Raw genomic sequence first — 14,280 nt, forward strand, 5'->3', positions numbered from 1 at the left:
AAAATGGGGAAAAGCAACTTGACTGGAACAATATACACAACACATAAACATACAGAGGAGGTATGTGATGGAGGTAGCACAGTTTCTAGGAATGGAAAAAATGATTTGCAGGGGATCTGAAAGAGGAAAAGTTATTGAATGTGTGGGGAAAAAACCTCAAACCTCATTACAGGAAAAAAGGTGACAATCAACCCATATGTCTACTTCCTCATTTCATTTCAGGTTTTTTTGAGATTCTACATCCATTGAGGGCCTCCTTTATTGGTGATTTAAGAAGAGACCAAGCAGGCTTTCTTAAGTACCACATCCCAGTATACTGTGTCTTTTTTGTTGATGTTCAGTTGTCTCAGTGATATCTGACTCTTTGTGACTCCATTTGGGGTTTTCTTGGCAAAGATCCTACAGTAGTTTGCCATTTCCTTTTCCAGATCATTTGACAGATGAGGAAACTGAGTTGAATAGAATCAAGTGACTTGCCCAGGGTCACACAACTACTTAGTGTCTGAGGCCAGATTTCCACTCAGGAAAATGAATCTTCTTGTCATCAGTCCTGGCACTCTATCTACTGCACCACCTAGCTGCTCATACCATGTCTTTACCTTCATAGCAAACACCAGGTTCCATTGTGTTTATTGCTTGTTGACTATAAAAAGCATTTGACTCAGTAGAGGAAAATGACATTGCTAAGACTCCTTTCCCATACTTCCCATGTACATATCAACATCTTCCAGTGTTCTTTGAAAGGTTTGACGGAGAATTCAGAATTCATTTTTCTATAAATCTTTAATCTTTTATATCCATTAAGTTATAAATAGGGAGATATTTGTTTGCTGAAGGGACTCATGCGTGCCTTAGAGGAGTTCCGGCCCAGAATCAGAGATGAAGAGGGATTCCCAAAAGAGGACGAGGTCTTCCGGATCTTTCTGTTTTGAGATGACATTATGGTGGCTTCATTTGGCCCCAGAACACTGAAGAGTCCACTGGCTTAGATTTGTAAATGCTCAAAAGAGTTTGTCCTAATTGCCAACCCAGGAAAATCATGGGGGAAGAAGACGTTATCCAGATAATGACATGCAGTAGAGTGGGCAGTCTATAATACTCATCTGTCAGTACATATACTCCCCCAACACCAAGACACATACCCCCCCAACACATACACACACTCATATACGCACTCATACACACAGAATCAATATTTAGTGAATAAGGGCTAGAATTGAGTAAGAGGAGAACAGACTGAATTGCTTTTGGGAAATTGTAAAGCTCTTTTGGTAACTCCAAGCTTTCCCTTGAAAAAAAAGGGGTTCATTTTTTAATGTCAATATTCAGTCAGTGATGCTATATTGCTGTGAATTATGGAACACCATAGTCCCCAAAGAATTCAATCAATCAATCAATCAATCAAGTATTTATTAAACACTTACTATTATGTGCCAGGCATTGTACTAAGGGATCTTTTCTCTCAAGGAGCTTACATTCTAATAGAGGAGAAAACAACAACATATAAGTATATACAGATTAAATAAAAAGAGAATAAATATAAATAAAAATAGTTAAATACATGGTAATTATGGAGGACACTAACAGTTGAAAGGATAATGAAAAGCTTCATGTAGAAAGTTGTGCTCGAGCTCCATCTTAAAGGAAGAGAAGGATTCGTTGAGGTGAAAATGAGGAGGGAAGTATATTCTGGGATAAAATATACAGAGACTGGAGATGGAGTTTAATGTTTGAGGGACTGAGAGAAGGCTAGTCTGGCTCCATCTTGGAGCATGAGAAAAGGAGTCATATCCAGTGAAGCTGAGAAGATAGATTGGGGCCAGTCTAAAAAACAAACAAAAAAAAGATTTTATTTGATTCTAGAGGCAATAGAAATCTCTGGAATTTATTGAGTAGGGAGGTGACACCACCAGATCTGTGCTTAAAGAAAATTGCTTTGGCAGCAATATAGAAGATGGACTGAAGTAGGGAGAAACTGGAGACAGGGAGGTTGAGTGAGAAATGATGAGGGACCAAACTAAGGAGGCCTCTGTGTGACCAGGCAGAAGGGTAGCAGATGCAAGAGATGTTGTGGAGATTGAAATGACAAATTTGGCAACAGATCAACACATAGGGTGATGGAAAGTAAAGAGCGGAGGATAAAACCAAGGTTACTAGAAGAATGTTGAATTATTTCAACAGAATTAGAGAATTCTGGAAGAAGGGCAGTCTTTTTGGAGAAAAATAATCAGTTCAATTTTGGACATAGGGAGTTTGAGATGTTTTCAGTGCATCTATTTTGAATATCTAATGTGAGATTGGAGTTTAGGGGAGAGACTGATATTGGATATATACATCAAGGAGATATATAGAAATAACACTTAAATCCAAAAGAACTGAAGAAATTATTAAGAGAGACTGAAGAAAGAAAAGAATAGAGGGACTAGGACAGAGACTTGGGAAAGCCCACAATTAGGGATTGTGGCATAGATGATGAATCAATAAAGGAAACTGAAAAGTGGTTAAATGGGTCAGAGGAGAACCAGGAAAGAATAGATTCTCAAAATTAAAGAGGAGAAGGTATCAGGGAGGAAAGGAAGGGCAACAGTCTCACATGTAGCAGTGTTGAGAAAGATAAGCACTAATAAAAAGGTGATCAGATATAGCAGTTAGGAGATCACAGGTAACATTGGAAAGGGCATTTCCACCAGGTTTTGAGTTCAGACACTAGACTGAAAAGCGTTGAAATGCATTTTGAAAAGAGAATAAGGGAAGACAGTGAGTGTAGATAGCTTTTCCTAGGAGTTTGGCTTAAAAAAGGGCTGGGACCAAATATGTATGAGACAATATAGGACAATTGCTTGATGGAATGATAGGATTTCTTAATGATGGTTTTTAAAGATTGAAACTGAGTATTGATATCCTTGTAATAATATAAGGAGAACTTAAGGAAGGTTCCTAGCATGCTGAATAGATCTCCTGTGGAACACTTCAAGAAGAAATTGGCAGTGTTCACTTAAGATGGTCAGGCATTAATGGGTTGTAATTTACAATATTGAAGGGAACATGCACATTAATAAGATCACAGATAATTAGAATATATTTTGATGTTCAGTATAACTGAACATCCTAGGGTATGGTTACTGATAAACTTTACTGTATCATTTTCAAAAGTGAAATATGTGAAATTTTGTTGTTTCCTTTTCAGCAGTGACTTTCAAAAAACCGCAACCCTTACTTTCCATCTTTGAATCAATACTGTATATTATTTCCAAGACAGAAGAGCTAGTAAGGGCTAGGCAGTGGAAGTTAAGTGACTTTCCCAGGGTCACCCGGCTAGGAAGTATCTGAGAACAGATTTGAACCCAGGCCCTCCTATCTCTGGGTCTGGCTCTCAATTCATTGAGCCACCTAACTGCTCCTTAGTAGTGACTTTTAAATAATGATAAAATGTTAATATGTTCAAATCATTGTTTTCTAACTTTAATAGAACATGGGTTTTTATGGAGGATGACACCTGATCCTTCTCTACAGAACAAATAACTTAAAGATACAATCAATCCCTAAGTACTTGGCACAATGAATTGCACATAGTAGGGATGTAATGCATTTATAAATTAAAATGAAGAATTGAACAAGAAAGTTAATTTTAAGTAGAATGGTGTGCCTGTTTATTTCTAACTTATGTAATATTTCAGATAACTTATTTCAATTGTATCTAAAATTAGGAAAATCTAGTGTGTATTCCTTCTATCAGTTAAAAAATTCTTAATCCTGCAAGCATTTATTAGCATCCTGCTTTGTGCTAGACCTGTAGGATACAGCTATAATTCCAAGTTATGAGTTAAAGAATATTATCAATTTAGTTTTCAAATATATTAATTGACAAGAAAGCACTAGTGCTTAATTTTATATCTGGTATTTTCTCTAGGCTTGTAAGTGGTAATTCTGTAGAAGAAAAGCTGTTGAAGAATGGCACCAAAGATTTAATTAGAGAAGTAGCAGCTCAAGGAAATGACTATACCATGGCATTCTTAACTCAGGTATTTATTTTTTTTGTTCTTGAGAATTTTATTAATTTATTTTGTTTTTTGGTTACATTAAAATTCCAGGTATCTCCATCCCTCCTTCCTCTTGCTCCTCAGGAAAGGCATCATTTGACACCCCAAAATTGCATATATAAACTATTTAACTTTCAGTAAAACAGGAGGGGCATGTTTTTGAAGTAATAATAACTTTACGGCATTAGAAATTTTAGATCATCTATAAACTTTAAGTTTAATTATTGGTATTCCAAATTGTGACCCACCTGAACAACTGGATATACTTCTGAAGGAAATGACTTATATTAATTGTAACATTTTCCTTTTTAAACTATACAAGGAGACCAAAGAAACTTGTAGCCAAATTGAAGAAAGGCTCACAGTATCACCTTAAAGAGGCAAATATTTGGTTTTGTTATGGCAAAAGCAACAATAAATATCATTTTATGGGGCCTTTGGTTATCTTATATTGCAGTATTCATGATAAATATTTGCTGAAAGAACACAATGAAAGAATTTGCAGCTTTTTAAATAAATATTTATAAGAAGGCTAGAAATTCTGTGAAGAACTCAATAATATCAAATCATCATATACTATGATATTCAGGGATTGTAATGCAAATGTGGGAATAGGTGTGGATGGTAACAAAATCTATTGGAAAAAATGCAGTAGGAATAAGGAATGAGAGAAGTCAAAGACTTGTGGACTACTCCGAAGTCTCATGCCTATGCATCATGAAATGCATTCCTTTCTTTGAGAAAAATATTGAGAGGCATTGGACATAGTAAGCATTGAGCAATAGCATAAAAAAGGAAATCGATCCTATTTGAACACAAGAAATAATAGGATAACTTGTTATTGATGATATGTGTATCATTTATCTGTGTATATTCAAACCACTGACTTGTTTTGGCAAAGATCAAAATTAGCTTGAAGACAGAATAAAAATATGAGAAAGATACAGTAGGCAATTAAATCAACTATATTCTGACCTGTTTAAATTGGTTATTGATGATGGAAATGGAATAGGAATAGAAGAAAGAACAATCACAATCACCACATTAATTCCACACGGAAGTTTGATTAATGTAAATGAATTCTCATAACAAGGAGCCCCAAATCATCTAAAAATGACTTAATCAGCAAACATCTTACATATTTGCCATGTAGGGAATTATGGAAGATGAGTAAAATGTCATTTTAGAGTAAAAGCTCATTTGTGTTTCTATTCTAAAGAGAAGAGCTGATATATGTAAGGAGGATGTGAGAGAAGACCATGAGCAGTATTGCCTCATGAAACAGAAAATGGTAATGGAAGGTAAAACCAGTTTAAATAGAGCTTGGTAATTGACTCAACTAAACAAAACCATTCCAAGGGCCTTTAAATATGAAAATGAAAGGATAACAAAGAGAATTAAAATGAAAAAGATCTAGGAAGATTTCTATAACAAATTCTTTTCATTATCAAAGACAGTGGAACCACCACACCTGGACTCTTAGCTTTATAGATCTGGATATGTTGATGGAGGAGATAGAAATGATGTAAAAGAGAACAAAGGAATGAAGCAGCTGGATTAGACTTGGAGATCCTTCCTGGAGGCAACAAAATTGTGATGGTGTTGAGGGATCAATTCTCAGGCTCTCTGAAGAAGGGAAAAACCAAAGGCGTGAAAAAATCTTGGACCCTTTTAATATAGGAAAAAAGCAGCTGAAGGAATTTCACCAACTATTGATGTATATTCCTGATTTCTCATCTAGATAAAATTTTTATGAGAATAGTCTACAAATACATTGATGGCGTCGTAGGTGAGGGTATTAGTAGGGAACAAATAGGTTTCAGCAAATGATATTCCATAGTAGGTCACATATTTACTAGTAAGCACACAATTGATTGAAAGATGTAGAGAATTCAAGATCCTCTTATGTTTATTGTTTGATTCAGTAGACTGAATACTGCTTTATAGGCTGTCTTGCAACAAGGAGTCTCATGCACGGATCAAAATTATCCATGATTCCTTGAAAGATATAGCAGAAGAGATAGATTTGTTCTATGACTTTGCGATCTATAAATATTATATATATGTATATAAATATTTGCATATATATATATATATATATATATATATAGAGAGAGAGAGAGAGAGAGAGAGAGAGAGAGACAGAGAGACAGAGAGACAGAGAGAGAGACACAGAGAGAGACAGAGAGAGAGACAGAGAGAGAGAGAGTTGGACCCAATATTAAACAGGAGGAATAAACAGGGCCAAACTGCCTTCAGGAAATTTCAGAGCTCCTTAAGTGACCTAGAATTTCTCCCGTTTTTCCATTACAAATATTTTTCTGATATATGTCTGTGAGTCATGGATTAACAAAGTGTCTGAAGAATTAAACATTAGCATTACCTTGGATGCAATGGAAAGGGACAAGTTGGGTATGGTTAGGCTGCAGTATGTAGTCAGGCACTACATGTTTAAAAGGATGTCATCAGAGAAACATTGTAGGGGGAAAAGATCGATTGGTCACCTGGGGAGAGGGAAGGGCAATTGATGGTCAGTTAGGATTCTTGTTGATTTGCTTGCAGGGCCAGGAGAACTCGAGGAAGCTCCCAGGATTTTGGGTGATCCCTCTGAACTTGTAGGAGGGCTTGAACAAGAATCATAGAATGTGGGCAGGTCTGACTGGCTTTTCGTCTGCAGGATTGGAGCATCTGGATGGTTGAAATCAAAGTTCTATTTAGTTGTTTGAGTATTAAAATTACTTTGTAATCAGGGGCAAATCATTGATCCTCTCAGCATCTTAGGCAAGTCCCTGAGGGAATTCCCACATGAGGATTTTACCATTCTGATAAAATCACAGATCTAAGCCCTTTCTCTTTTCCCCAGGTTTCTGCAATCTACTACCCCATCCCTATCCCCCCCCCCAAAAAAAAAGTTCTGGGAGTAACAGAAAGCAAATCTTTGTTTCAGCTTTTTATAACTACACATAGAGTGAGGAGTTTCTTCTTGAGATAGTGGACTTTTCTATGCTTGGTTATTGCCCTCCCAGATTTTTTCTTTAAACCCTTACCTCCTGTTTTAGTATCATTTCTAAGACAGAAGAGTAGCAAGGGCTAAACAATTGGGGTTAAGTGACTTGCCCAGGGTCACCCAGCTAGGAAGTATCAGATACCAGATGTGAACCCAGGTACTTCTGACTCCAGGCTTGGTGCTCCATCCACTGTGCTATGTAGCTGCCTCCTTATTCTATTAAAGAAGGAGAGGTGGAGTGCCTTGAGAGACAGGAGAGAAGTGAAACTTCCCAAATCCAGGAGGTAGCCACCAGATAACCACTTCAGGTTTGGAGAAAGAAGGTCTGATTTGGAGACTTGAAGGCATGGCTCTGGAACTGTCACTTATCCTTGATAGCTATGTGACTTTCTTGAACCTCATCAAAGGGTGTACTGGACAGACTTAAGGATCTCTGGTCCTTTCTATTATGACTCTTATGGTCCTCAACTTTTGAAGGACAGATGTTTTGAAGCCAATATTCCCTGCTTGGTGGTTTAGATGTTCTTAAATGAATGCTGATGATATATCAAATCCAAATCATTGCTAACAAATAAATTAAGCTGGCTATTAACCACACCATGGGTTTTTTTTTTCCCCTCTCAGCAAACGATCCAGGAACTCTTTGAGGTCCATTCTCCTATGGATGATACTGGCTTCAGAGTGAAAGCTGAGGAATTTGTTCTTCTCTCTCAGGAACCTCCTGTTGCTGAAACAATTGCTCCCAAGGTTGCGAGACCTTTTATAGAAGTAAGAAATAGTAGCAAAAGTGAATAGAATATGAATTAAGGTAAAATGGCGAAAACAAGTCAGTGATAAAAGATGAAGATGGAAGATTTACTTTGACTTTTAATTTTATACTTAATGTCCCAAACTTTATCATTGTTTTGATTTTGATTTTGTGCCAAATTTCCTTTTTTTTCCCCAGAAAGGAAAAATTTAAAAATCACAAAAAATATGTTTTCATTTTTTTTTAAACCCTTACCTTCTGTCTTGGAGTTAATACTGGGTATTGGCTCCAAGGCAGAAGAGTGGTAAGGGCTAGGCAATGGGGGTCAAGTGACTTGCCCAGGGTCACACAGCTAGGAAGTGGCTGAGGCCGGATTTGAACCTAGGACCTCCCGTCTCTAGGCCTGGTTCTCAATCCACTGAGCTACCCAGCTGCCCCCTTATGTTTTCATTTTTAATGAATTTCAGGTTTCTTGTCGGTCTATTCTTAGGGCTATTTTAATCTTTTCAGTGTTTAAGTATTTGGAAAAAGTAAAATATTTTCTTTCCTAAAAAAGTATTAGTATATTTTGGAGGCTAATGTTGCTACATTTTAATATGTATATTTGGGTTTCTCTCTGACACATATAGTCTCTTTTTTAATAGTCTATCTATATCTTAATTATCAGGTATTGAATATTGAGTGAATATCAAAGGTCAGAATGTGAGAAATTAATGAAATATTGGAAATTATTTTATCTAACATATGATCTTAAAAGTTACTTCACTGTTATTGGTCTAAAAAATGATAACATTATATAGTAGAAAACATTTTAGAGAGGTAAATGACCTCATCATTTATCAAAATTAGAGTCTTCGGCTTTTTTTCTAATCAAATGGTAGGCAAGCCCAAAACCAGGCTAAAGGATTAAAAAACTTGGTTTAGGGACATCTAGATGGCTCAGTGAATTGAGAGCCAGGCCTAGAAATGGGAAGTCCTGAGTTCGACTGTGGCTTTAGACACTACCTAGCTGTGTAGTATGTGGGCAAGTCACTTAACCCCCATTGCCTAGTCCTTACTGCTCTTCTGCTTGAATCTAAGACAGAAGATAAGTTTTAAAAGAAAACAATTTAGTGTAAATTTCCCTTTTCCAAAAATCTTTATTTCAAAAGGCTTTAAACAGCATTGAACAAGAGGATGAAGAGGAGCCAATCAAACAAGCAGATGAAGCAGAAACAACAGAAAAGGAATCCCTCCCCACAGCTTTCATCTCAGACCTGGACGATTTAAAAGGCAGTGAAGAGCCTTCACAGAGAGAGGAGTTGTTTGCAGTTGTTGACCAAGTATATATTTTCTCTTGTAAACTGTTAATGCTTAAAAAAGTAACATGACAGTTGATTGAAATATTCTAAAATGCTGCATCTTGCTAGAAGCATGAAAAAAAAAATGAGGCCTGATGTATTATGTGATTTAAATACTTATCAGTTGATCAGAGTTGAAGTTATATGTAGACTTGCCTGCAGGCAGAGGAATAGACTAGATAAACCGTCCTAGTCCCTTTCAGTGGTTTATCTTATTTAGAGAATGTGTGTTTTTCAGAAAGCAAAATACATTTGGCTCAACTTTTATTTTTAAAAAGAACGCAGTAGTAATTGAACTTTAAACTATTTTTCAAATAGCTTACTCCCATAGAGAAATATGCCTTGAATTATCTGGAGCTCTTCCATGTTTCTGGTGATGAAAGTGGACAAAGAATAATAGAGGTAGGACTTTGTTATAAATTAATTCTATTATCTGAATTGCATCTTTTGATGCCGGAAGTATAAGAACCCCAGTGGGTACTTAAGTTATAAACTTACTGATTTTTTTTTCAGTTTTTCTATACTTTTATTAGCACAAAATGACCAATGCTTTAATCATGGGAATTGACTTACTCTTTGCCTTGGGCTTTGGCTTTGTAGAGTTAAATTGTTAAAGTTCATATAATTGACACAAAATGTTACAGCTAAGATATATGAAGGACTTTATAGAAACTTCATTAGGTTTTTTTGGGGGGTGGAAATGGGGGGACCTGTAACTATGTAAGGATTTCCTGGTACAGAAAAGGCCTTCCACCAAGGCAGATGGGAAATGTGTCTGTAACTTGTAGCATCAGAATTACTGTCTTCAAGTAATTGAAGGTTAAATGATTTACTCGAGGTCACAGAACTTATGTCAGAGGCAACACTTGAACCCTTGTCTTCCTGACTCCAAGGTCAGCCCTGTATCCACTTTGCCATGCAATTATTTATTTCTTATGCTCTCTGTGAATACTTCCTGCCTCAGTTTCCCAGTCCTGCTGTAATGGGACAGTAATGGGACAGATTCCATAAGACACATGAAAGTTTTTATAATCATCCTCAGATAGTTTGCTGTTTCTATTGGCCATATGGGCCCATGGAAAGAACACTGGAGGAAAAGAAAAAGAACCTGAAGGACATTCCTGGTTCCTTTGGAACAAACTACATGGCTTGGGGGTGGTGCTTGGCACATAATAAGTGCCTAATTGATGCTTGTTGACAGGAAGATTGTCTCACCTCTTTGTTCCTCAGGGTCTCCATCTGTAAATGAATCTGAGGTTTGCTCTCCCTAGAATAAATACTTTTGGAATAGTGGGAAGAACACAAAATTTAGTTCTGAATCTTGGCTTTGCTGCTCTTCTTTGTGTGACCTCTCCGAGTCTCCGTGTCCTTCTCTATAAAATTAGGGCACCAGACTAAATGGTTTGCAAGGTCCTGTCCAGCTCTGAGCAAAAATTTATTAAGCACCTACTATGTGCCAAGCATTTTACAAATATCATCTCATTTGTACCTCACAATTGCTCTGGGAGGCAGGCGCTGTTGTGATCCCTACTTTATAGATAAGGAAACTGAAGCAGAAAGAGGTTGTGACTTGCCCAGGGTAACACTGTTAGTGTCTGAGGCTGGATTTCAATTCAGGTCTTTCTGACTCCAGGCCCAGTGTTCTATCCACTGCATAACCTATAAGGAAGTTTCACTAAATGATTATTATAGTGTTTATTAGTTGATAGCGGGATAATTAAATTAGGAGAACAAAATCTTAGAGTTGAAAAGAATCTCAGAGGTCATCTATAATCAGAAACAAGAACTCCTTGTACAATTATCTGTGGTAGATCCTTCTTCTCCAACTTTTCAGCTACAGGAACTCCCTATCTTAAAAGATAACCCATTCCATTGTTGGATATCCTCAATATTAGAAAGTTCATTCTTTAATTAAGATAAAAATCTGTCTTCCCATATCTTCCACTCACTGCTCCTAATTCTCTCCCTTGGAGCAATATAGCTTAGGTCTAATCTATCTTCCAGGTGACATCCCTGGAAATATCCAAGACTGCTCTAGTGCCCTCTGAAAATCTTTTCTTTAGGCAAAATATGTCTAGTGTCTCCTGTGGTTCCTGGCCAGTGTTTCTGGGCCACTTATCATTCTTTGGACATGGATCAGTCTGTGATGCTGAGAACTGAGTCTATGTGTGGTCTGGACAGGGCACACAGAACAATTTGAATACTGCCCTTGTCCTGGGCACTATTCTTTTCACATGATTGCATGTGATCAGGTTATTGTTTCATGGTCAGGGCTTGCAGAGAGTTAACTGTAGTCAACTGAAACCTTAAGTTTTATTCAGATAAATTGCCTTTAAACCATTCATCTTGCATCTGGTACTTGTATGATTGGTTTGGTTTATTTTAGTTTTGAAAATAAACTCTGGACTTTGCAATTATCTCATGATGTAATAGACAGGATGCAGAGCATCCTTTGGGTTCCAATACATTTATAATCCTTAATGGCTTTATGAATAAGGACAAGTTGTTGTTTGGACTCTCTGAGCCTCAATCCCCTCATCTGGAATATGGAAACACTAGTATTTGGAGAATTTCTATTAGAGGGTGTTGTGATAATCAAATGAGAGAATTATAATCATTAAAGTGCTGGATACATATCCACCACCACTACTATCGGCATCACCATCACCATCATTATCATCATTGTTATCATCACCAACATCATCTTGTTCTCATCTTTTTTGAAAGTGTTTGTTAGAAATGGTTCTAGGGTTGATCATTATTCCTCTTAGACTGTTTTTAGGTTTAATATTCTAAGGACTATTGCATGGATGGATAAAAATATCTCCTGATTCTAGTCTAATAAAAGTAGTAGGATGCAAGCTTATCTTCAGTGAAAATAGCCTTAGGACAACTCTAGTAGTAGACGAGACCATGGGGATGCTATGTACTTCAGCCTGTTTTCATAGGTTTTAGATCTTCTCTCTTACATCTCTGTGTTTTTAAAATTATTTTATTCCTTATTATGGAATTATTATTATTATTAGTGTTTATTAGTTTAGAGTCAGAGATTATTATTATTAGTAAGTAGTAAGTAGTAGTATTTATTAGAGTGAGAGATTAGTGTTCCTTTGGTGACATTTGTTAAAAATGTTTGTTCTTAAGTTTTTGTGGCTAGATGTTCTGTCTGGGTAATTGTGGACAACAGTCTGACTGATGATAATGAACTGATTCTAGAACTGTTGATTAATAGAGTTCTTCCAAATATTTTGAGGATTGTATATGGAGTACAGGTATTTGTCATCAATTGGCCCGTGAAAGATCTTGAGCTCCTGGGGCATAAGAGAAAGGGAAGAGAAGGATTCTATGGTGCCTGCTACATGCCAGGCTCTTGGCTAAGCATTTTATAAATATTATCTCATTTGATCCTTACAACTACTTAGGTAAAAATAGGTTAGGTGACTTCCCAGGAATACACAGCTATTAAATGTTTGAAGCTGGATTTGAATGCAGGTCTCCCCAACTCTAGCCCTGGTGCTCTGTCCACTGAATCACTTATCTGCCTTTATATGTCTAGTCATGAGGTTTTGATAGGTATTTGATTGGCACTAAATATTTACAGCCTTCAGTGATGGGTTGAACTATTACTGCCACTTCCTGGTATAATCTGTTATTATTATTGCCATTATTATTATTATTGGCCAGATCTGTGATTTCAATAGTAGTAGCAACTATTAAAAAAAGAGAAAGTCTTAGCTTGGAATGATTTAATTTTAATGAAACTGTGCTGGCATCTTTTGTCTTCATCATTTCTCATTCTAAGAACTCACAAAGCATCTTTTAATAATTTTTACTAATTGTTGCCATAAATTGATGGTCTGTAGTTGGCACAATTTCCCTAATTCTTTCTGAAAATTAAACCTTATTTTGCTATCTCCTCTTGTTCTCATCTCCATAGTCCTTCCAGTAAAGTGATTTTATCTGCAAATTCTTTTACCATCCTGATATATTATTCATCTGGACCAGGATGTAAACTAACTTAATGTAAAACTAAAGGCTTGCTTACATTTTCATCCATCCTGACCCTTTGTTTTCTCTTAATCATCCATGTTTGTTTCATCCTTTCCAGTCTAAAGACCTTCCCTTTAGTAAGAAAGTTGTAAGCAAAAGATAGTTAAGAAGTTTGACTGTTTCTTTGTTACCTTTTAATGTTCCACTGTCCACCTTGGGGAGTGATTTATTCCTTCCTTGTCCTTGATCAAGACATCTAAAAATGTCTTCTTTGTATTCCTTTATCTTTGTATTCTTTATCTCAAGTCTCAACTCACCTTGAGTTTTAGTTTTCCTAATAGAATATAGCTCTAGATTAGCCTTTCATATGTCTTTCTCATTTTAGCTTCTGTATCCATCGTTTTCAAATCTGAGTCCCCCAGGGAGCTTTCCTCCATGTGTAGTCATACTGAGTCTTTAGATTCTCTCCCTCCCTTTTCCTTATCAGGATAATTTATGATTAGAGTGTCAGAATCCATTCAAGCTTCTCCCTCTTGAGCTGTCTATTTCTTTTAGAATCATGGGCCATGAGATCATGCCTATTACTTTTCTAAACCTTTGGAAATCTGCTTTCCTAAAGTCTAGGGTTTGCATCTCGCTGTGTCCCCAGGGTCTTCTCCTCGCCTTGACTGTCAGGACTCAAATGACATGGTCACTTTCTACTAATGAACATTTAAAAAGTCTAAAAATGTAAAGCTTCCTTGTTGTTCAATTTTGAAATAGAGGAAATTGAAGAATGTGAAGAAAATTTGGGAACTCCATCATATGAGAGAATTGAAGGAAAAAGCAGAAAGCATGTTTCTAGAGGAGGAAGAGGAGTTATTGACTTACACGAGGGAAGATGCCTATAATAAGGTACCTATCCTTGCATAAATGCAATGTATGATATCTTACATTATAGGGCGATAAAATCTGCTATGGAAAAGCTTTCAGTCTAAGGCATCTAAGAGAGTAAGTTAACTGCAAGCCAGGGTTTGTCCAGTGTGGATTGTTAAGGGACGGGACAGATAGAGAACCCATTTTCCAAGCTTTACCTTCTTGCTTTTTGTAGGGGGACAAGCTTGTCTGTCTGGGAATCCCTTGAATACTTTTTTTTCACAAAGACTGCATTCACTT

The 14,280-nt window shown here is 36.6% G+C and overlaps 1 protein-coding gene across 3 annotated transcripts in view; it reads left to right on the forward strand.

The window, feature by feature from the left end:
• LOC100028374 (E1A-binding protein p400-like) overlaps positions 1-14,280 on the forward strand; it is a 134,230-nt gene that overhangs the window by 92,391 nt on the left and 27,559 nt on the right. For all 3 annotated transcript variants that reach the window (XR_008917347.1, XM_007489605.3, XM_007489606.3), the window contains 5 exons: positions 3,911-4,022; positions 7,672-7,815; positions 8,947-9,117; positions 9,454-9,537; positions 13,888-14,019. Coding sequence is in view for 2 of the 3 variants with exons in the window: in XM_007489605.3 (XP_007489667.2) it covers positions 3,911-4,022; positions 7,672-7,815; positions 8,947-9,117; positions 9,454-9,537; positions 13,888-14,019 (643 nt within the window). In the remaining variant the exon portion in view is untranslated. The remainder of the gene's footprint in view (positions 1-3,910; positions 4,023-7,671; positions 7,816-8,946; positions 9,118-9,453; positions 9,538-13,887; positions 14,020-14,280) is intronic.

Source organism: Monodelphis domestica, chromosome 3 (assembly GCF_027887165.1).
Source record: "Monodelphis domestica isolate mMonDom1 chromosome 3, mMonDom1.pri, whole genome shotgun sequence".
NCBI lineage: Eukaryota > Metazoa > Chordata > Mammalia > Didelphimorphia > Didelphidae > Monodelphis > Monodelphis domestica.